Below are 25230 nucleotides of genomic sequence, written 5' to 3'. Positions count from 1 at the left end.
TATATAACACGTTCGATTTTGTAATGTAATATTCAAATTCGATTTTTATTTTGAAATAGTATTTCTAAGCTACAATTGTCTTTTGTAATGTAATATTCTAATTCAAATTGTTTTTTATAATTCAGGTATCTCATAAATATTAGAATTATTTAATATTCAAATTCAAATATTGAAATCAACTTATTCCCTCGTATGTAAATGAAATAGTTGTAGTTGTTAAAATTTCATTTGACAGGTTTAGTTTTGGAGAAAAGGGACGTGCTGGTTTGGTGGTCGTGCTGGAATATTTTGATACTGATTTTTTTCTATATACTACTAATATCTATCTATTTGCTCCTGTGGCATCTTTTATTTTTTATTTTTGTGTGGGCACAACTGTGGAGGGTGGACTGCACACCATGAGAAGACGCATTTTTTATCTTCATCTTCAATCAATTTCATATATTTTTGTAGAGGTAATATGCGGTCTATTATTATTTTTTATAGGCAAAAAATCAGGTGCTAGTGATAGCTGGCTACCTTCTTTTACTTTGTGCATTTATTTAGTTGTTTTTTTTCTAAGAATTTAATTTGATAATGTATTCATCTTTATATTCATTGTAATTTTATAAGTCTATTCTACATTAGTGTTTCTTAACCACAGTCCAGAAGTGGCCCTAACAGGCCATATTTTCATGATGTCTTAAAGGGACATTAAACCCCAAAAAATAGCAATGCTTATGGGTGAGCCAATGACATGAGGCAAATATGTGCAGCAACCAATCAGAAGCTACTGGAGCCTATCTAGATATGCTTTTCATGAAGGGATATGAAGAAAATTAAGCAAATTAGATAACAGAAGTAAAATAGAAAGTTGTCTAAAATAGTATTCTCTATCTGAATCATGAAAGAAAAAAATTGGGTTTAATGTCCCTTTAACTAGAGCACTGGTAAAATAATCAGTACCTATGATGAGAGCCAGGTTTGTTACCATGGTTACTGATTATTTTACCTGTGCTCCAGTTAAGATGTTCTGAAAATATTGCCTACTAGCCTAGGTTTACTTGAGGACTGTGGTTGAGAAGTACTGATGTTCATCATAGAGATGTTGTACTTGTAATGTAGGGTGGGTTATGTTTTACTGTGCTAGTCCTGCCTTGTATCTGGGCATTGAATGGGCATTGGCAACCAGTGATGCTGACTGACTAGGGTCTAATTTATAATTGTAGACTACATGTTCTTTTAGATTTGTGAAGTATGATATGTTAAAAAGATACATTTTGATACATTTTGAATATTCAATTTCAATCAAATGTTTTCTAATGTTATATTTGATTTTCAGAGTTATATTTGAAATAATGCAATCCATTTTGATTTCGAATGTCCATAAAAAATTGAACATATACATTTGAATTTTGAATGTGTATATTCAATCTTTTGTGTACATTCGAAAGTGACATTCGAAATTGAATATACACATTCGAAAACTGTAAATAACATTAAAAATTAGAATTTTTAAGAATATTCGTTCTTATCAACATTCAAAGTTGTAATTCAAATTTCGGTAATAACATTTGTTCTAACATTCGAATTAGAAAATTTACACATTCACCCTTCCCTACTGATAAGTAGATGCTTGGTTCATCATAGGTAAGCTCAAGGTGAGATGTTTTCACAAATTAACTTCCTATGCAATTTGTCATCTAGTAAAAAAAGGGAATAATGCTTTTTTTTTCATTTTTTAATAAATTATAACCTCTGCAGACAATATACTTAACCCCTTAAGGACCACAGCACTTTTCCATTTTCTGACAGTTTGGGACCAGGGCTATTTTTGCATTTCTGTGGTGTTTGTGTTTAGCTGTAATTTTCCTCTTACTCATTTACTGTACCCACACACATTATATACCGTTTTTCTCGCCATTAAATGGACTTTCTAAAAATACCATTAGTTTTATCATATCATATAATTTACTATAAAAAAATTATAAAATATGATGAAAAAATAAAAAAAACAATTTTTCTAACTTTGACCCCCAAAATCTGTTACACATCTACAACCACCAAAAAATAACCATACTAAATAGTTTCTAAATTTTGTCCTGAGTTTAGAAGTACCTAATGTTTACATGTTCTTTGTTCTTTTTTGCAAGTTATAGGGCAATAAATACAAGTAGCACTTAGCTATTTCAAAACCATTTTTTTTATTTCAAAATTAGCGATAGTTACAATGGAACACTGATATCTGTCAGGAATCCCTGAATATCCCTTGACATGAGTATATTTTTTTTTATAAGACATCCCAAAGTATTGATCTAGGCCCATTTTGGTATATTTCATACCACAATTTCACCGCCAAATGGGATCAATTAAAAAATATTGCTAACTTTTTCACAAACTTTTTCACAAACTTTATGTTTCTCACTAAAATTATTTACAAGCAGCTTGTGCAATTTTGGCACAAATGGTTGTAAATGTTTCTCTGGGATCCCCTTTGTTCAGAAATAGCAGACTTATATGGCTTTGGCTTTGCTTTTCGGTAATTAGAAGGCCACTGCGCACCACACGTGTATTATGCCAAGCAGTGAAGGGGTTAGAGAGCTTGTATGGAGCTTGCAGGGTTAATTTTTTAGTGCAGTAGACAACCCAAAGTATTGATCTAGGCCCATTTTGGTACTATAATTTTTTTTTTATTGAGGTATATATCAGGGCATATACAGAATGTTCTACACAAACTGTAACAGAAATTGGGCAGAGTAGGTATGTAGAATAACTCAAACAGGAAAAACATTACATGGTAACAAGACAATTTTTTAAAGCGATGTTATGCATAGATGAGTGCCTTTCAAACTATATGCCCTCTACATAAAAAACTAAGGCCACTGTTGGACCTTGTAGAAATATAGAATTTTTAACCTTGAAGAGGGTTATCTCAAGCCAAATGGGACCACTCTTGGGCCTCATATAAAAACTCAATTTATTTTTTATTTTGTATTGAAATATAGACTGTCAGTCTCACAATCTAGGCCAATATGTGGAAAGATATAACAAATAAAAACCAGAACAAACTACTGAACATGTAGTGGAACATAGTATAGATTTTGGGATCAATAAAAACTTATAAATGTGAGCTCACCCTATTAGTAAGATGTAATGCCACCTATATTTCTGCTTGTAAAGGATATCACACTATTGGGCTAAATGTAATGGGTCTACTTGGTAACAATACTCAACTTCCTGCTGCCTCCATTTGAGCATAGGTACTGCTAAATATCAATAAGACAATATGACTTGTGATCACATCAGTAAATTACCATATCATATTTAATCAGTAGGAGACAAGTGTGCCTATGGGTTGAGATAGTTATAGAAAATATAATTGTAAATCCTCTACAAAGGGGACATACTGCAATGTACAAAAAAGTTTATATAGAGCGCTGGAATGGAGGGGTTCTGAAATTAGTTCTGACTGCACTGAGCATAAGGGCTATAATTTGCCGCCCCTGCCACGGACAACATACCAGCCCACATGACAAACACTGACAAAACATAAATACAGTCATATCTATTACATGGAAATTAGGAGAGTGGCAGCGTTTAGCTCATCTTAATAACGTACTGAAAGCTGCAGTGTGGGTTTTCAGTGGATTCGATATTAAAATATTAGCTGATGGTCTCATCTATACCAAACTTGTATCCAAAAATTAACTTTCAAAGAAACCCATATTTCAGGAATCAGCATCATACCAAGCTCTGCAAGCAAATATGTAAAATGAAAAGTGTGTAATAGGATAAAATGAGCAATGTCCTATCTGTGTGATAAGCTTGTATAATATAAAATCACTTAGATGAGAAGCAGCATGAAAATGAGTCTCTCAAATTTTCAAACATAGCATTATCATAATAAGTGACTCTAAATACAATGTAAACTATTAATAGTGTTTGTATGATCAACAGTATATTAGTCCTAAGCTTCGGAGAGAAAAGAGAGAGTTCTCTGAAACAGATTCAGACCGTCTCTTCTAACAGTCAGTTCAACTAAAACCCGAGCTTCTTGTAGCTTTTAGAAACTAAAAAGTTCTTATCCGATCCCGGATCTCTCATATTCTGTAGCGGCATCCCACTGCTGGAGTTCATATAACCGAGTGTCTAATGCAGCTGAATCATGTAGAGAAACAGTCTTCAAGCAACAGACCCCTTCTGTAGTTACACGCCATGCAGAAAAAACATAGAGGTACCTTTCAGATTTCCACTCACCTCCATTAATCTGCCTAAGAGATGGTACAGTGCAAGCTTGGGTCCATACCAAGGGAAACAGGCTATCTTGAGGCTCTGCTGTAGTCTGATTAAGTTGAATTGCTTTGCGCAAACTTACAAGCGGTCTCATTCCTATATGTTCAGGGCAATCAGTTAAGCACTGCGGCATTGCTGCGGTATAGGTGGATGGAAATTGGGATGCAACAGTTTCAATCTCCAGTTGCGCTTCTATTGCTTGTCGATCATGGGGCCACTGTGTAGTCAGCTCAGAGGCATTCTCATAGCCAAGTGAGCGAGGTAAATGCCAATCTCTAGGAAGTTGTTGAGTAAATTGTGTGATCAGGGTCGTAACGGAATGTTCCCATTTCTCTACGGCTTCCATTTTGTGCCTCAAACTCGCTCCTATTCTTCTGGCGATATCTCAGTATCTTTAGTATTACTTTATCCCTCGATGAAGTCTCTGTTCAGTAGTAGACTTGGAGTGGTCATCAGTAACAAATATTATAACGTTCCCTAGTTTGTCATCTTTCAGCACAAATGACTGGGTGATCTGATTATTCAGGATACTGGAGAGGTAGATGTAGCTCTAAGCCGAAAACCAGGCCTCCACTGCACACCATATTTATTTCTATTTCAGGATGCTGGGCTGAGGACTAATATAAAAGTAATGTAGAACAGCTCCACAAGTATTCACTGTCAACAAGTCTTTAAAAAAATACTGGATTTGTGGCATAAGGAGTGGTAAACAGTGGTTTTATCTACTTCTTCGATCAGCCAGAATTATGGAGCAGCCATCCTGGCCGATGGTCCGACATGTCCCCCCCCCATTTTGGTATATTTCATGTCACCATTTCACCGTCAAATGTGATCAAATAAAAAAAAAACGTTACATTTTTTAACAATTTTAGGTTTCTCACTGAAATTATTTACAAACAGCTTTGCGCAATTATGGCACACAAGGTTGTAAATGCTTCTCTAGGATCCCCTTTGTTCAGAAATAGCAGATATATATGGTTTTGGCGTTGATTTTTGAAATTAGAAGGCCGCTAAATGCTGCTGCGCACCACACTTGTATTATGTCCAGCAGTGAGAGGGTTAATTAAGTAGCTTGTAGGGAACTTGCAAGTTTAATTTTAGCTTTAGTGTCGAGATCAGCCTCCCACCTGACAAATCCCACCCCCTGATCTCTCCCAAACAGCTCGCTTCTCTCCCCCACCCCACAATTGTCCCCGCCATCTTAAGTCTGCCAGTACTAAAACAAAAGGTTGTTTTTTTTTGTTGTTGTTCTATTGGCTGACTGTTCCAATCAGCCAATAGAATGTCAGCTCAATCCTATTGGCTGATTGACTGTTGATTTCATATAATGTTAGAATAAACATATTATTTTAAACAGATAGATATATATATATATAGATAGAGTCTTATTTAAATCTATAAGTCAACTGTACATTAATGTTGTGGTATGGGTGTTTGATGGTAGTTTGTGTTTAAATGCAATTGTACACAAGGTAAAGAGTGAACTGTTTTTTGTGTGCTTTTATATTTGTGATTGATATGTACATTTAAAATGATGTATGTATGTAAGTGTATTGTTCAGATATAATTTCTTTAAAAGTATTTATATGGGATGGTACTTAAGTTAATGTATGACCCAATTGTGCAAGTTTATGACAGTTTTAACTGTATTTGTAAGTACTTATGTTGATACAAGTCTCTATGTATTTTTAGTATATTATATACATATTTATGTCCATACATTTATTTCAGTGACATACTTAATATACTTAAAATAATTAGTTTTATTTGTAGCAGTTGTAAATTTGTGTGTAACTGTATGTTAATAAAAATTGGAAGGAAATCTAACGTATGTTGCTCTGTATATAGCTATATGTATATATATATATATATATATATATATATATATATATATATTCATTACCAACACTATACGTACATCTACTTATGTGAATCATATGATTTGCACTCAATATTATAATTTGTTAATAAATGTGTTTGCAACTCTGAAGTTTAAACAAGTCTGTCTTTTTGAAAACTTAACAAAACATAACAAATCCTAGATAACTCAAATCATTTGGGGGAAACACCTATGCAGATTTTACTAAATAAGTAAGTTGTTTATATTTTCCTTTATACATTAGGTAAAATATCCTACACTTTTAACATACAGAGACCTAATCTATTGTATTAACCATGAATGGTGGCTCCTGAGCAGGATTATTATTATAGTTTGTATAGTATTGCAGAATTCTGTAGAGCTGGGGTTAAGTCTAGTTATTATTAAGAGAGTTTACTGGTTGCTAGCATGGGGTGGTCAGCTTTCGCTGCCTGGTAACTTTGTTCATGTGCAGCTTCTTAAGACTTTTGCTTCTTAACTAGATGTTGCAGCATCACAAAGGTCCAAAGCTGCATCCCCAGCTTCATAAAACAGCCCATACTGTTTAAATTTACTATTTATGTGGTTGATGAATGGGAAATAGGGAGTGGACGTGTTCTGAGAGAGAAGATAGCCAAATGAATGCGTGTGAGTTTGACAGTTACTAAGGCACATGGTCCCAAAACAATATCCAGGGAAAGTGCATGGAGGTGAAAAGCAAAATATATACCCACAACAAAAAAAGAGAGAGAGAGAGAAAATAAATAAGTGGATCTTGCCCTACACTACTCTTGCACAATAAATTCACTCATTGTTATAGCAAATAAGTCACACCAGCATCTTCAGATACTAAATGTTATGTGTTAATAGTGCAAGATACAAATAAAATCCTAGAGATTGCATTGAATTGCTATAAAACTGGGATACTTGTGGAAAAATATAAATATGCTCATATACACCATACCTAATATAAATATGCTCATATACACCATACCTAATATAAAAATGCAGTTTTTCCTTAGTAAACAAGATGAAAATAGACTCATCTGATATAGCCAACAAGTGCATTAAGTGATATTATATTAGTATGAGAGGTTAAAAATCACTAGCTATATTAAGTGGTCACAATGAAAACACATTGCTGTTGTAAACTGTGTAAACTGATGGTAATATTAGTTTCATTAATATAAGTTATGCTTAACTACTTAGTGTAACACTTTACAATAAAAAGTATAAAAGAGTTTGTTGGTACACATATTGTCATCCAAGCAGTGTTGGTAAAAAGAGAGATTTTTAAAATAAGATAGAAAAAAATATTTCTATAAGAGATGTATTTATTTTTTATTAAGCTAAGATAACATTACTTAGTTTAAAAGTTTAGAATTAATTATTATAAAAGACAGTTTAGAATGAGTAGCATCACTTATATACTCACACCAAAAGATAAGGGAGAGCGATTTTTAAGTTTCACACCCACAACCATCCTCACCCACCGTTTTACTTAACACAGCAATTATGTTGTTGTTACAGATATGTGGTCAGAGGTAGAAAATGCAATGTTTTAAAAAATATTGTATTTGTGCGTCTGTATTTGTTTTAAATTGCTTCATCAGCTGTGTACAGATATGTGAGTTCAAAATAAAATAATATGGTGAGTTAATCATTTTATTAAGATGTTTGCATTATGCTTATTTGTATTTGTGATGTATACATGTTTATTTTAGTTTTGTGGGTATAAAGTTAATTTAAAAAGATAATTGAGAATTTGCTTTTTAATATGCTGAGTTAATGATTTTATTAAGATGTTTGCATTAGTTTTAGAAGGGTGTGTACAGATATGTAAGTTCAAAATAAAATAATATGGTGAGTTAATCATTTTATTAAGATGTTTGCATTATGCGTATTTGTATTTGTGATGTATAAATGTTTATTTTTGCTTTGTGGTTATAAGGGGGATAAAGTCCTATGTGTGTTTTTTAAAAAAATATAAGTGAGATTTGGTTTTGGATAGATAAGATGTTTACAAAAATGATGTATGTCAGTGTTTTAAAAACAATGTGTGAACTCAATGACATCTGAAAGTAATATGATGATATCTGCTGACAAGATATGTGATGAGAAAAAAGTAATATGATATCTGCTGACAAACATATGTGATAAGAAAAAAAGTATTATGATGATATTTGCTGACAAGATATGTGATGAGAAAAAAAGTAATATGATGATATTTTTGTGAATATTAGGTGAAAAACAAACTGTGTGTGTTTTAAAAAGATAAGTGAGAGTTTGTTTTTTGTATAGATAAATATCTTTACTCTACAAAATTGCTGTATGTCTGTTTTTTAAGAACTTGTGAACTCAATGACATCTGAAAGTAATATGATGTTATTTGCTGACAAAGATATGTGATGAAAAAATATTAGTGATTTAACAATTGACTTAGTCATGATTTAACAAATGACGTATTTCATATGTCAGCATTTTAATAACATAAAAGTGTCAGAGCATATAAGTAGCCTATGCATTCAGTTCATACAATGTGCTGGCATGAAGACAGAAAAGATAATATGTACAATACTGAATTAAATTATTTAATTCACAGAAATCTTATAACAAATGTTAACAAACTTTTTATTTTTTATTTTTTTATAACCTCCTAATAAAAGAAAATATCAAAACAATTGAGTTTTATACACTCTTATACCCCCTCCTTTTAATCCTATTACATTTTATATCTTTTTTTTTCATAGCAAGTCCTGACATGCCTTATTAAAACTATTGAATATTATAGAGGATATATATATTAACATTTTATATCTCCCTTTTAATAGAATACAATATCAAAGTATACTTTATACCTTTTTTTAATAAAATAACATTAAACGTTATAATCTTTTATAAAGCTCCTAATCAACAATATCAAAATAAGCTTAATAACCTCTTATAACCTTTTAATCCAAATACTAATAAAAAAAAACTATTTAATATAAATTTTATATCAAATACGTATTAAAAACACTTTTTTAATATTGATTTTATATCAAATTCGTATCAAAATCCCTTTTTATATCACTTTTATATCAAATTGATATCAAAAAGGGGCATAAAAGTGGGAGTGGAAAGGGGCGGGTTTAGGGGAGGAGAAAGGGGCGTGTCCTCCAGTCAAAAAAGTTTGACATAACCTCCATACTCTTACTACTATTGTTCCCTCATGAATGTCCAGGCCCTGAGGCAGCAAAGCAGTCCCTAACAATGATACTTCTTACATCATGCTTCACAGTTCGGATAAGGTTTTGGTGTGCAGCGCCCGTTTTCCTCCACACATGACATTGTGCATTCTTGCAAAAAAAAGATCAACTTGTTTCTTATCTATCCACAGCATATTTTCCCAGACTCATTGTGGAACATACGGATGGTCTTGAGAAAACATGAAATGTACCCCAATGTTTTGTCCTTAGTGGTTTTCTTCCATGAACACCATTCTTTTTCAGTGTCTTTCTTTTTTTTTTCCCAAAAAAGCTTTATTAAAGTATAATAAGCATACAAAACAAAAAGTGATTATACAAGATATAAAACTTTAAAGATACAAAGCAAAATAACCTAAACAACGTGTCTCAGAAAATAAAGTTACGACTTGGATCAGTGCGTTGAAGGTATGTATACATATAGCCAATGGTGCCCAGCTGGGTCCCTGGCAGTGTCAACAAGTCTGCAGCCTTATTTGTTACCATTATAAACCAAGTCGGGTTACACATATTATCACTCATGAAAACGGCATAAATTATAAGTCCAATAAGCTTCTGTCCACTCCAGGGTTCAGCGAACTTAAATTTCTATTACTTTATACCTTGTGAGCTTTAGAAGGAATTCGTAACAACAAAAGAATTTACAAATCTTAACACGCTTTCTGCCGTGGGGGCCACAACACTCAACAAGTCTGGGCAATGTCGGTTTTCCTTCTAATACATATATATCACATGTTATATACAATCTGGGCCATAAACGTACTGCTCCCATAAAAATAACATATCGTGGTACAAAGTCAAATTTCCTATTTTAAGATAATGTAGCCTTTCTAAGATTAAAGTGTGTTTCACTAGATCGGACCAATTACAGAGTTTGGGTGCATGTGCCTTCTTCCAGGATCTTGCTATGAGCCTTTTTGCTGAGTTTATTAGTATTTGATAAAGGCTTCTCCTAATCCCACATGAGATCTCAGTGTTAGCATTGAACAAAATGCCTTCAGGCGACAGTGTCCAATCAATCCCAATAATTTTGCAAATCTGACTATGTATTTGTACCCAAAATGTGTGTATTACTCTACATTCCCACCATATATGGTACATGTTACCTTCCTGATCACAACCCCTCCAGCATCTGCTACTGGCACTTTTAAACATATGTTTCAGTTTGCCGGGTGTCAGGTACCACCTAGTGAGGATTTTGGTATTTGTTTCAAGTGCTGTCGCTGAGTGTGCTGATTTGGCTGTTGCCTGAAACCATGTATCCCACTGTTTACAGGAAAACCCTCTACCCATTTCAGCTTCCCATTTAGATGTGTAGTTCGGTTTGGCCGGGAGGTATGACTTAAGGACAGCCCTATACATTGTGGAGCCACCCCCTTAGGGTGTTGGGACGATATGCATAAATTTTCAAATGTCGTGAGTGGCCTGGACATATCTTGCTTGTTTTTGTGCATGGTTAGAAAATGACGTACCTGATGGTATCCCAACCAGGATTGGAAAAAAGTGTAACCTTGTGTCAGTAGGGTGTCTCTCTGTGCTAACCTTCCTTTTTCCAGTAGCAGATATACAGGGATATGGTCTAACAATTTAGATGCTCGATCTACCTTTAATTTCTTCCCTGACCAACCGTGCAGAAGCTCCTCATTTGGATCAAGTATTGTTAGAGGGGAGTATCAGTGTCTTTCTTTTAATGGACACATGAACAAATTCCCTGTTGTGCGCTTGGATTGATCTTTACAGGATGTTCACTACTAGGGAGAGTATCAGTCCTGAATGTTCTCTATTTATAGACAATTTGTCTTATTGTTGATTGATGAACAATCAGGTTCTCTAGCAATGTTTTTCCAAACTTTTCCAGCTTTGTGCATCTTTATAATGTGTCTTCTAAGGTCCTGTGAATATTGATGGGATTGAGGTATGGGCACATGTACAGCTCACAATTCCAATCTCATCTCCTTAAAGGGATACTAAACCCACATTTTTTCTTTCATGATTCAGGTAGAGCATGCAATTTTAAACAACTTTCAAATTTACTCCTATTATTAATTTGTCTTTGTTCTCTTTCTATCTTTATTTTAAAATGCAATAATGTAAGGTTAGGAGCCGGACCATTTTTGGTTCAGCACCTAGGTAGAGCTTGCTGATAGGTTTGCTACATTTAGCCACCAATCATCAAGTGCTACCCAAGTGCTAAACCAAAAATGGGCTGGCTCTTAAACGTATATTCCTGATTTTTCAAATAAAGATAGCATGAGAACAAATAAAAAATGATAATAGTAGTAAATTAGAATGTTGGTTAAAATTGCCTGCTCTATCTGAATCATGGAAGAAAAAATGTGGGTTTAGTATTCCTTTAAGAAACACTTGACTCTAACTTTTGGTGAAGTGGTTAACACAGAGGTTCACTTACAGTTTCACAGCTGCACTGTGAATGTTTAGTGTTTGTATGTTATTAGTAGGCGTGTGCATTTGGATCATTTGAGATGATCCGAAAGCGGAAGAAAATGGCCACTAGTACCGTATCATTCAACTCTATTCTGAGCCAGGTTTCTTCTTGTAAAAATGCAACACACTGAGATTCGGATTTGCACAGATTTTAGTGTGTTGCACTTTCACAAGAAGGAATCCGGCACTGAACATTCGAATGGCGCGAGAGGCCACCTTCATTCACATTCGGATCATCACAAATTATCTGAATGAACATGCCTAGTTATTAGTTTGGTCAGATTGTGCTTGTCTATAGTGATCAATCAATGAAGAAATCCAGCTAATTCCAAAGGGTTACTCTTACTCTTGTACATACCCCACATGCCAGGGGTAAAGTCCCACATGCAGTTTAACACTAAAGTAGTTATTTATTTTCAAAGAAGCATTCTGTAAACCTAAATATGTTGTGCAAATTCTAATGCATGTATATTCTTACTAAAATTATATAAATGCAGAAAACGAATGTACTTAGCAATATTTGCTTTATCTAATATAACTGACAATTTAATTTTTTTTATGATCACTCAATTTTATCTTTAAAAGGGTATTATCAGGAAATTAAATTTCACAGGAAATATCAGCAGTCATCTTTCATTCTCATGTCAAATATTAATTAACATTTCTTTCTCACGAGTGAGGTTTAAATCAAATATATATTATTGTGCTAGGTGGAAATAATAATTATGTCACTTTATGGTTTTCATATGAATTTATTGGGCTAATGCAGAGATAAAAAAACAACTTGTATTTATGTGTGTACTATTTAGAGTATTTTAAAATGAAAATTATTCATATTTCCCAAATTCTATACATGCTACAAAGTAAGTAAATATTTGTCATGTTCCTTACATACCTTTCAAATATTTCATATTAAGGGGACAGTTTGCTCCAAAATATTTATTGTTTAAAAAGATAGATAATGCCTTTATTACCCAATCCCCAGTTTTGCATAGCCAACATGGTTATATTAATATACTTTTGACCTCTGTGATTACCTTGCATCTAAGCCTCTGCAGACTGCCCCCTTATTTCAGCTCTTTTGTCAGAATTGCATTTTAGCCAATCAGTGCTGACTCATAAATAACTTGTCATTGGCTCACCAGATGTGTTCAGCTATGTCCCATTATTGCATTGCTGCTCCTGAACTGGCTATAACTATGTGTTTAACCCCTTGAAGGTGTTCAAAAAATATATGCAGTGCAATAAAAATATGCAATCTGTGACCGTTAATCAGCAACAGTAAATGAAAAAGAACTGAATATTACAAATAAGAAGCAATCAAAAAGATGAAACAGGTTACAACTTTCAAAGAAATATAATTTTAGGATGATACATTAAATAAATATATATATATATATACACATATATATATATATATATATACATATACATATATATACACATATATATATATATATATATATATATATATATATATATATACACACACACACACTCACACACACATTTATATATACACACACACACACAAAGGTTGGAAGGGAACATTTTTTTTTTATAAATTGTCATTTGTTTATCTTTTCTTTGTCTATATTCTCTAGGTTGTAATCATTACACTAATTTGCCAATATTTGAACAACTAATCCATTTTATATAAAAAAAAAAAAAGTAAATCTTTGTTTTGAATAATACATTAATGGACCTTTTATGAATTCATTTAAGTTAATTCCCCACTCCCATACGTCTTTAAGGTACAGTAAGCACTTTGTGACTTTTACAAACAATACGCTGGTCCCATGCTCACTGATGAGGCCAAAAAGCAAATTCTGTTACCTAAGGTTTTCTTCAAAATGCTGCAAACTGCCAAAACCAAATATTAATTTGCAACATTTTGAAGAAAGCCCAGGTAACAGAATTTGCTTTTTGTGTTCTCTAGGAATTGTGGGACAATAGCAAGATTTACACAAAAGCAAGACATATTTAATATTCTTTTAAAGGTGTTAAAAACCATAACTGAAAGTTTTTATTTTATTTTACATTAACTACAATTTTACTCCTTAATCTATCTGATATATAAAGTATTTCATTACATTTAACTAGAGATATTTTAGTTAACTTATAACTAAAAAAAATAGACATTTAATACGTGCCCTTATAAATAATATTCAAAATCGAATGTAAACAACACTGATTTAAGCATCATCTGAAATTCAATTGTAAGTTCTAATTGTCTTAAATTGTGGTATTATATTTGTCATGGATTCATGATTCCAGGGTTAAATGTCAATCTTATGATTTTTCTTCATTTGAATTTTTATTCATATGAACTGGAACATAAAAATGAAGTTTAATAGTGTTTAGATATTATGGAATACATCTTGATTTGTGTATCTAATTACTGAAACAGGATTTATTACTTAGAAGGGGAAGCAATATAATATTGAGAGAAATTAAATATGTGAATGACAAATACAATGGCCTTCTTAGTTCAATTTGATAGTATATATTCATATTAGAATATAATTTGACTACAGCTTCAAATAATATGTATTATTACATTAGGGATATGGAACCGTACAAAAAAAAAAAATTAAATGAAAAACATGAAAATGCCTTAATAACAGATCCATTAGTGTTACTACTCTCGGAAAAGACACACGGGGCAAGCGTCTCATTTTTTTCAATTGTCCAAGGGATTCTGGGAATAATTCAATAAGCAATGAGCATGTGCAATGGGTCAGCTGGAGCAGTATTTTACCACGGTGTGACAATTAGTTAGATTAATGAACATATTCTGTAGCTTTCTATAATATTCTCTGGAGCTTCATTATGAAGGAGAGGAGAAAGATTTAGTGAAGAGAGACAAAATGGAGAGAAGGATAAGGGGTTTTACAATATTAAATTTTGACTGCTTCAAACATGAAAGACTTAAAGGGACACTGAACCCAATTTTTTTTTCTTTTGTGATTCAGATAGAGCATGCAATTTTAAGCAACTTTCTCATTTACTCCTATTATCAATTTTTCTTTGTTCTCTTGCTATCTTTATTTGAAAAAGAAGGCATCTAAGCTTTTTATTTTTGGTTAAGACCTCTGGACAGCACATTTTTATTGGTGGATGAATTTATCTACCAATCAGCAAGGACAATCCACGTTTTTTACCAAAAATGGGCCGGCTAAACTTACATTCCTGCATTTCAAATAAAGATACCAAGAGAATAAAGAAAATTTGATAATAGGAGTAAATTAGAAAGTTGCTTAAAATTCCATGCTCTATCTGAATCACAAAAGAAAAAATGTGGGTTCAGTGTCCCTTTAAAGGAATAGTAAACATCAAAAATGTTATTGTTTAAAAAAAGATAAATAATCCCTTTATTTACCATTCCCCAGGTTTGCATAACCAACACTGTTACAGAAATATACTTTTTAACTCTGTAATTTGCTTGTATCTAAGCTTCTGTAGACTGCCTCCTTATCTCAGATCTTTTGACAGACTTGCTTTTCAGGCAATTAGTGCTGACTCTTAAATAACTCCATGTGCATGAGCACAATGTTATTTATATGAAACACATAAACTAAGTCCTCCAGCTGTGAAAAACTGTCAAATGCATTCAGATAAGAGGCGGGCCTTTGAGGGCTTAGAAAGTTGCATATCAGCCTACCTAGGTTTAACTTTCAAATAAGTATACCAAGAGAACAAATTTGATGATAAAAGTGAATTAGAAAGTTGTTTAAAATGACATGCCCTATCTGAATAATAAAAGTTTAATTTGGACTTTACTATCCCTTTAAAGAAACATGAAACTCAAATTTTTCCCTTCATAACTTAGACAGAGCATACATTTTTAAACAACAAAATTATTTCTATTATTGAATTTTTATCATTTTCTTTGTGTCCTTAGTTGAAGGAGCAGCAATGCATTACTGGGAGCTAGCTGACAACATCAGGTGAACCAATTATAAGAGGCATTTATGTGCAGCCACCAATCACTAGCTAGCTCCCAGTAGTGTATTGCTGCTCCTGAGGCTACCTAGGTATGCTTTTCAACAAATGATACTAAGATAACAAAGCAATTTAAATAATGGAAGTGAACTGCATGCTCTAGCTGAATCAAAAAAGTTTCATTTTGATTTTACTCTCCCTTTAATTAACTCATGGCCAGATTACGAGTTTGGCGTTATGAGCGACTCGGTACTAATTTGCAAGTTATTTCCACCGCTCACCTCCCTATAGCGCTGCTATTACAGGTTTGCAAAAACCCGGCGTTAGCGGGCAATATGGCAGCGTTGAGCTCCATACCGCACACAAATACCAGCGCTGCTCTGAGCTGGTTTTACGTGCTCGTGCACGATTTCCCCATAGACATAAATGGGGAGAGCCAGCTAAAAAAAAGCCTAACACCTGTAATAAAGGAGCGTAAAGCTCCGTAACGCAGCCCCATTGATTGCTATGGGGAAAGAAAAGTTATGTTTACACCTAACACCCTAACATAAACCCCGAGTCTAAACACCCCTAATCTGCCGCCTCCGACATTGCCGACACCTGCATTACACTTATTAACCCCTAATCTGCCATCCCGACATTGCCGCCACCTACCTACACTTATTAACCCCTAATCTGATGCCCCCAATGTTGTCGCTACTTACATTACACTTATTAACCCCTAATCTGCTGCCCCAATGTCGTCGCTACCTACCTACACTTATTAACCCCTAATCTACCGCCCCCAACGTCGCCGCCCCTATACTAAAGTTATTAACCCCTAAACCTAACTCTAAGTCTAACCCTAACACCCACTAACTTTAACATAATTTAAATAAATCTAAATAAAAATTACAATTAATACCTAAATAAATCCTATTTAAAACTAAGGACCTATAAAATAAAACTTAAGCTAGCTACAATATAACTAATAGTTATATTGTAGCTATCTTAGGTTTTATTTTAATTTCACAGGCAAGTTTGTATTTATTTTAACTAGGTAGACTAGTTAGTAAATAGTTATTATAGTAATTATTTATTTAGATTTATTTTAATTATATTAAAGTTATGGGTGTTAAGGTTAGACTTAGGGTTAGGTTTAGGGGTTAATAACTTTAGTATAGTGGCGGCGGTGACATTGGAAGCGGCAGATTAGGGGTTAATAATATTTAACTTGTGTTTACAACGTGGGAGTGCGGCGGTTTAGGGGTAATATGTTTATTATAGTGGCGGCGATGTCCATAGCAGCAGATTAGGGGTTAATCATTGTATTTTAGTGTTTGGATTCGGCAGGGCCTCGGTTTAGGGGTTAATAGGTAGTTTATCGGTGTTAGTGTACTTTGTAACACTTTAGTTATGAGTTTTATGCTACAGTTTAGTAACGTAAAACTCATAACTACTGACTTTAGATGGCGGTACGAATCTTGACAGTATAGGGTGTACCGCTCACTTTTTGGCCTCCCAGGTAAACTAGTAATACTGGCGCTATGGAAGTCCCATTGAAAAAGGACTTTTTGAAAGGTGCAGTAGTTACGTTGAGTTACGGCCAAAAAAGTGTGCGGTACACCTATACCTGCAAGACTCGTAATACCAGCGGTAGTGAAAATGCAGCGTTATGAGGCTTTTTCACTCATCACGCAAAACTCATAATCTAGCCGTCAGTTTTCAATTTTCTTGGCAGAACAGATAGCCTTCGTTATGAGCCGGTTTAATCCCCGTTTCACAATAGCGCCTGTTCCAAGTGATCACATGACCACTATAGAGGAAATTGTTTCACAGGCTTCTTGGCTGAAAACAAAAGATTTGCAGAAGAGTTTACTGCATTTACTGTACAGCACTCTAATACCGTGTACAGCACATGTGAGTTATTTGCCATTCATTTGCTTACTTAAAGGGCAAGTACAGGGAACTCATTATCATGCATATAAAAGAGCCATAACATGATAAAAATATTTTTCCTACATACATACCTGTATGTATGTATATATATATATATATATATATATATATATATATATATTTATATCTCTTAAATATGTAATTTGAGAATGTGGTTCCATCATAAAATAGCTTTTATTTACTGAACTACTGTTAATGTTTAACAAGTATAAATATTCACAATATTCACAATGTCTTCAGTTCACCAAAGTAAGTGCAGTATGAACAGTTATACTTCAGCTGCTTTAACCCCTTAATGACAACTGACGTACCAGGTACGTCCTGCAAAAACTTGCAGTTAGTGACAATGGACGTACCTGGTACGTCAGTTGTCTTAGAGAGTGCTGGAAGCGATCGCAATCGCTTCCAGCAGCTCTCAGGGTATTGCAGTGATGCCTCGATATTGAGGCATCCTGCAATACCCTTTAGAAAGCATCCGATGCAGAGAGAGCCACTCTGTGGCCCTCTCTGCACCGGTAGCGATGCGGCCGTTCGTTGGTGGGTGGGAGCTTACAGGGAGGAGGGTGGTCGGCCCATCGCTACCCGGCATCCGGTTCCTTCAAGTGCATTGTGCACGCCGGATGCCGGGAGCGTGCGGGGGGCTGCGCGCACGCGCGCGCGCAGCAATCACTGGCACTGCCACCAATGAATTTTGGTAAGAGGGAGGGGGGCAGCAAACTAGAATTTTTTAAATAAATGATCAGGATCAGGATCTGGATCTGGTGGGGAAGGGGGGGGTTGGGGCAGCTACACTACAGAAAAAATAAAAATAAAACATGTAAAAATAAAACAAAAACACTTTATTTTTTGGGGAAAACTGGGTACTGGCAGACAGCTGCCAGTACCCAAGATGGTGGCAATTAGGTAGGTGGGGAGGGTTAGAGAGGTGTTTGGGGGGGATCAGGGAGGTTGGGGGTTAAGGCAGGGGTCCATCACAGCTAAATAATTAAAAAAACAAAAAAAAAACACCTTTTATTTTAGTACTGGCAGACTTTCTGCCAGTACTTAAGATGGCGGGGACAATTGTGTTGTGGGGGAGGGAAGAGAGCTGTCTGGGAGGGATCAGGGGGTGGGATGTGTCAGGTGGGAGGCTAATCTCTACACTAAAGCTAAAATTAACCCTGCAAGCTCTCTACAAGATACCTAATTAACCCCTTCACTGCTGGGCTTAATACAAGTGTGGTGCGCAGCAGCATTTAGCGGCCTCCTAATTGCCAAAAAGCAACGCCAAAGCCATATATGTCTGCTATTTATGAACAAAGGAGATCCCAGAGAAGCATTTACAACCATTTGTGCCATAATTGCACAAGCTGTTTGTAAATAATTTAAGTGAGAAACCTAAAATTGTGAAAAATGTCACTTTTTTTTTTATTTGCTCGCATTTGGCGGTGAAATGGTGGCATGAAATATACCAAAATGGGCCTAGATCAATACTTTGGGTTGTCTACTACACTACACTAAAGCTAAAATTAACCCTTCAAGGTCCCTACAAGATCCATAATTAACCCCTTCACTGCTGGGCATAATACACGTGTGGTGCGCAGCTGCATTTAGCGGCCTTCTAATTACCAAAAAGCAACGCCAAAGCCATATATGTCTGCTATTTCTGAACAAAGGGGATCCCAGAGAAGCATTTACAACCATTTGTGCCATAATTGCACAAACTGTTTGTAAATAATTTCAGTGAGAAACCTAAAGTTTGTGACAAAATTTGTGAAAAAGTGAACAATTTTTTTTATTTGCTCGCATTTGGCAGTGAAATGGTGGCATGAAATATACCAAAATGGGCATAAATCAATACTTTGGGTTGTCTTCTAAAAAAAAATATATACATGTCAAGGGATATTCAGGGATTCCGGACAGATATCAGTGTTCCAATGTAACTAGCGCTAATTTTGAAAAAAAGTGGTTTGAAAATAGCAAAGTTCTACTTGTACTTATTGCCCTATAACTTGCAAAAAAAGCAAACAACATGTAACCATTGGGTATTTCTAAACTCAGGACAAAATTTAGAAACTATTTAGCATGGGTGTTTTTTGGTGGTTGTAGATGTGTAACAGATTTTGGGGGTCAAAGTTAGAAAAAGTGTGTTTTTTTCCATTTTTTCCTCATATTTTATATATTTTTTATATTAAATTATAAGATGTGATGAAAAAAATGGTATCTTTAGAAAGTCCATTTAATGGCGAGAAAAACGGTATATAATATGTGTGGGTACAGTAAATGAGTAAGAGGAAAATTACAGCTAAACACAAACACTGCAGAAATGTAAAAATAGCCATTGTCATTAAGGGTAAGAAAACTGAAAAATGGTCCGGTCATTAAGGGGTTAAAGCTTTAAGTTGAAGGAAAAAAAAAAACAATAGCCAATCAGCATCAGGAGTTCTTAGGTAGTGCAATGCTTTGCTGTGATCTCATGAGTTTTTACTGAAATTTTATGACATTTCAAAGTAAACTTCCTTAAACTGAAAAGGAAAATAATGTGACTGTGCCTGCACATGCCAAATGCACACTCCTTTGCAAGTCCTGGGACTAGCATTCTGATTGAATGCGTAACATCTCTTTACAGTGGGGTGTGAATACTGAGGATATTTAAAAAAATCTTTCTTTTTTTACATAGCAATGTTCAGTTGATATTTTCTTGTCAGCTTTTTACAGCTATGCTGCATCACTTTTAAGTGCTTCAACATTTGAGTATAATGTCCGTTTGCAATTTCATTGAACACTCAGGGAAGTGGCTTGAAGTGAGGTATGGTCGATGTCATTGATAGGCAGTGACTAAACAGCATGATTCTCTTACAAACATCTATTACACCGTTGTGTGCAGTATGCTGATATACAGGTAAAATACTTTATATAGGGCAAAGATTCTAAATATATACATTTATTATGAATGTAGACTGTCCCTTTAAGGGTGAAAGCTGATTAGATCAGCTTAAAGAAGTTCTAGAACTTAATATTTTGGGGGCTAAATGGAGGGTTAACAAAGGTGGTGAACATAATACATGGAGTCCTTTGTAGCTCAAGGGGGGGGGGGGTAACGGTGGCTTTGGATGTGCATAGCACTCCCATAGAGCTGCCACAGGGTCAGATTGCTTAGGGTCCAATATATTTTATCACTGCACTAAAATATCTTCCCATTTTAATGAAAATACTTTTTTTACAGTTAGCCACTAAGCTTCAATGCTATCAACAGCACACCATGGCATATAATATACTTCCAGTTACAAAGAGTGTCATAATTAATGTAAGTAATATCTTTGTCACATATTCTGTGAATTACCTACAGCTAGAGATGGGTTAACTCTCTCAATAAATCTGACAAAAGCGACAAAAGTTGCCTGCATCTGTTGTTTTTTGTTTTGTTTTTAAGAGGTTAATATATGTTTGAGGAACATAATTTTACTTTTATTTTTTGCAAATAGAAAGTTGACTTTATTTATACTGAATGTAACATTTGGTTAATGAATGTAGCATTAAAATATTCAAACATTTGTATAGCGATTCTTATGTAGCTATAAGTCTATGAGACAACTGATTTTCATTTTTCAAACATTACATTAATATTCAAATGTTACATCTAATTTACACGTTAATATTTATTCTATTGCAGCATTTAAATGATACAAAAAATGAAATAGCCATTTGCCTATACCTACATATAGAATAATAAAATATTAATCGGCTGAAACAACATTACAAATTCAGGTATGAACTTAACCATTAACATATTTTTAAAAGAAAAATAATCACATTGTTAGTACACTTAATGCATTTTAAGGATTTTTTTCAGGTTCAAGTGATCTATGTAGATAATAACAAAAATCTAATTCTGCATCTATATACTATGGGCATATTTATCAAGCTCTGTATGGAGCTTGATGCCCCGTATTTCTGGAGAGCCTTCAGTCTCGCCGAAAAAAACAAGTTATGAAGCAGCGGTCTAAAGACCACTGCTCCATAACCTGTCCGACTGCTCTGAGGTGGCGGACAGACATCGCCAGAAATCAACCCGTTCGAATACGATCGGGTTGATTGACACCCCCTGCTAGCAGCCGATTGGCCGTGAATCTGCAGGGGTGGCATTGCACCAGCAGTTCACAAGAATAATCATTGTGCGAGCAGACATGATCCGATATTGCGGATGAAGTCCGCTCGCACTGGTGTGTCTCAGCTGTGCAGCGCTCCCACCCAGAGAAGTTCCTCCCAGCTACAGCCCCATATATATATATATATATATGTGTGTGTGTGTGTATGTGTGCAAATATGCATACACTGCCGAAATTTATCAATGTGCAGCGAACTTGATCCGCAATATTGGATCATGTCCGCTCGCACAATGATAATTCAGCCCCTATATATGTAGGTAATATTTAAATGATATAAAGTCTGTTTTGTTAGCTCTTACAGCTGACAAGCAATAGCATTATTGTTAGTTAACTGCTCCATCAGTATATATTATACATGATATAGGAGATATATATTAATTTCTGTTTCTATAATTCATCTTTATAGCATAATAAGTCAACAATAGTAAGTCATACACATGAATGGAATCCAGTGGGAATACATCAATTCCATTTTAAAAGCATTTCATTCTAAGAATTTCTTTACATTTTCCTGAAGGTCAATTACATTTTTTTTTCATTTCATTACAGTAATTTGCCTGTTGAATTTCCATGGCCGCTACAGCTTTTTATACATTTTTATTACACTGCTTATCAAAATGATTATATTTTATGAATGAATACTGTATGATACACTTGATGGTGTTAGGTGCACTGCTAACATATTCAGAGACATGGTGCTGAAAATGAAAGAATTTCTTACTTACATGATAAATTCTGTTATGTTACACCATTGGCTGGGGTCTAATGTTTGCATCATAACTTCAAACCTTCTCCGACATTCTGGTAATGTTTCCATCATGCGAGTTTTATTGCACTTTGGTATTTGCTGCTGGAGACTGGCTGTAAAAAGAAAAATAACGAGAAGTGGAACATTAAAATAGGTCAGGAAGATAACGTTAATGAGAAGTGAAAGAGCGATAATGAAATTATTAGAAGCATTTTATTACTTCACTACTGCTTCCACAGAACTATGTGTTTAAACCCCAAAAAGAGTATAAATATATTTAAAGTCAGCTCTGGAGTAGCAAAGTACTGTCAATACTGAGCTAAACACGGCCAGTGATTGGTTGCTATGCACATATACTTCTCCTGATTGGCTCAGCAGTGTTTATCTTTGAACCAGTAGTTCCTGGTGGATTTGACACTAATTTAACTATATGATTAATCCATTTGCATGAGATGAAAACAAAGTTCTCTTCAAGTAATAGCGTAATAATAAAATGCTTGAGCATATTATTAGAGTATTTTATTATTAATCTTCTATATCCCTTTAAATTCATGCTCTCAAAGTCCAAACATTTTTTTTTGAATGTATAGTAAGTAATTCATTTTATCAATCACAAATCAAACATTTAGTTTTTCAACCTACTAGTCCACTTCTTCCAACTTAGCACCAAACACCCTTAATTTAGTTTGTAATTTAAATTTTATATGTGTATATATATATATACAGGTGGCCCTCGGTTTGCCTGGAATGCATAAAATATCTATGGATATTAGCTAACAGTCGGCTAGATTACGAGTTTTGCGGTAAGAACTGCTTGGTGCTAACTTGCAAGTTATTGTCACCGCTCACCTCCCTATAGCGCTGCTATTACAAGTTTACAAAAACCCGGCATTAGCAGGCAATATGTCAGCGTTGAGCAAAATTGAGCTCCATACCGCACTTAAATACCAGCGTGCTTTGAGCTGGTTTTACGTGCTCGTGCACAATTTCCCCATAGTCATCAATAGGGAGAGCGGCTGAAAAAAGCCTAACACCTGCAATAAAGGAGCGTAAAGCTCCGTAACGTAGCCCCATTGATTCCTATGGGGACTTCTACCGCTTCATTGAGGATGGATGTCGGGTCTTCAATATCTGTAAGTGGATCTTCGGGGGTTAGTGATAGGATTTTTTAAGGGTTTATTGGGCGGGTTTTATTTTTAGCTTAGGGTTTGGGCACAAAAAAAGAGCTAAATGTCCTTTTAAGGGCAATGCCCATACAAATGCCCTTTTCAGGGCAATGGGGAGCTTAGTTTTTTTAGTTAGGATTTTATTTGAGGAGTTTGGTTGTGTGGGTGGTGGGTTTTACTGTTGAGGGGTTATTTGTATTTTTTTTACAGGTAAAAGAGCTGATTTCTTTGGGGCAATACCCTACAAAAGGCCCTTTTAATGGCTATTGGCAGTTTAGTTTAGGCTAGGGTTTTTTTTTTATTTTGGGGGGCTTTTTTATTTTGATAGGGCTATTAGATTAGGTGTAATTATTTGATAATTTATTTTTTATTTTGTGTAATTTAGTGTTTGTTTTATTTTGTAATTTAGTTAATTGTATTTAATTAATGTAATTTATTTAATTGTAGTGTAAGTTTAGGTGTTAGGTTAAGAGAGGTTAGGTTTTATTTTACAGGTAAATTTGTATTTATTTTAGCTAGGTAGCTAGTAAATAGTTAATAACTATTTAATAACTATTCTACCTAGTTAAAATAAATACAAACTTACCTGTGAAATAAACATAAAACCAAAGATAGTTACAATGTAACTATCAGTTATATTGTAGCTAGCTTAGGGTTTATTTTATAGGTAAGTATTTAGATTTAAATAGGAATTATTTTGTTAATGATAGTAAGTGTTATTTAGATTTATTTTAATTATAGTAAAGTTAGTGGGTGTTAGGGTTATGGTTAGACTTAGGGGGCGTGATCCGATATACGGTGCAGGTTTCGGCGCAAGCGTGGAGAACTGTGCCGCCTGTAGTTTCAGCTCGCACATGAGCTATCTCCTATAAGGCGCCGGCAGTTGCTAAAGTTCCGTAAGTCGGACAAACTAGCGATGTCCAGAAATAAGCGTAAGTACAAATTTCTGGAGTCGCCAGTGACTTACGGCACTTTAGAAACTGCTGCCGCATAAAAAAACGAACTAAAGTATAAAATCTCCCATTACTGTCTAACACGCCTCCCAAAAATAACCCGACACGTATACCCCTCTATCCGCAATCCCCCCTCTCACTCCTAATAATAAATATATTAACCCCTAAACTGCCGCTCCCGGACCCCGCCACCAGCTACATTAAATGTCTTACCCCCTAATCTGATACCCCTACACCGCCGCCAGCTACATTAAATGTCTTACCCCAAAATCTGATCCCCTTACACCTCCACCAGCTACATTAATTGTCTTACCCCCTAATGTGATCCCCCTACACTGCCGCCAGCTACATTAAATGTCTTACCCCCTAATGTGATCACCCTACACCGCCGCCACCTATATTAAAATTATTACCCCCTAATGTGAGCCCCCTACCTCGCCGCCACCTACATTAACTACATTAACTCCTAATATGATCCCCCTACACTGCCGCCACCTAAAATTACTCTATTA

The 25230-nt window shown here is 34.7% G+C and overlaps 1 protein-coding gene across 1 annotated transcript in view; it reads right to left on the bottom strand.

The window, feature by feature from the left end:
* Positions 1-25230, bottom strand: part of RAMP3 (receptor activity modifying protein 3) — a 487437-nt gene that overhangs the window by 189135 nt on the left and 273072 nt on the right. Inside the window, exon 3 of the mRNA XM_053714330.1 lies at positions 22577-22712. Coding sequence (XP_053570305.1) covers positions 22577-22712 — 136 coding nt within the window. The remainder of the gene's footprint in view (positions 1-22576; positions 22713-25230) is intronic.

This window comes from Bombina bombina, chromosome 5 (assembly GCF_027579735.1).
Source record: "Bombina bombina isolate aBomBom1 chromosome 5, aBomBom1.pri, whole genome shotgun sequence".
NCBI lineage: Eukaryota > Metazoa > Chordata > Amphibia > Anura > Bombinatoridae > Bombina > Bombina bombina.
The sequence above is the reverse complement of the archived record's forward strand: the minus strand, read 5'-3'. Positions and strand labels throughout refer to the sequence as shown.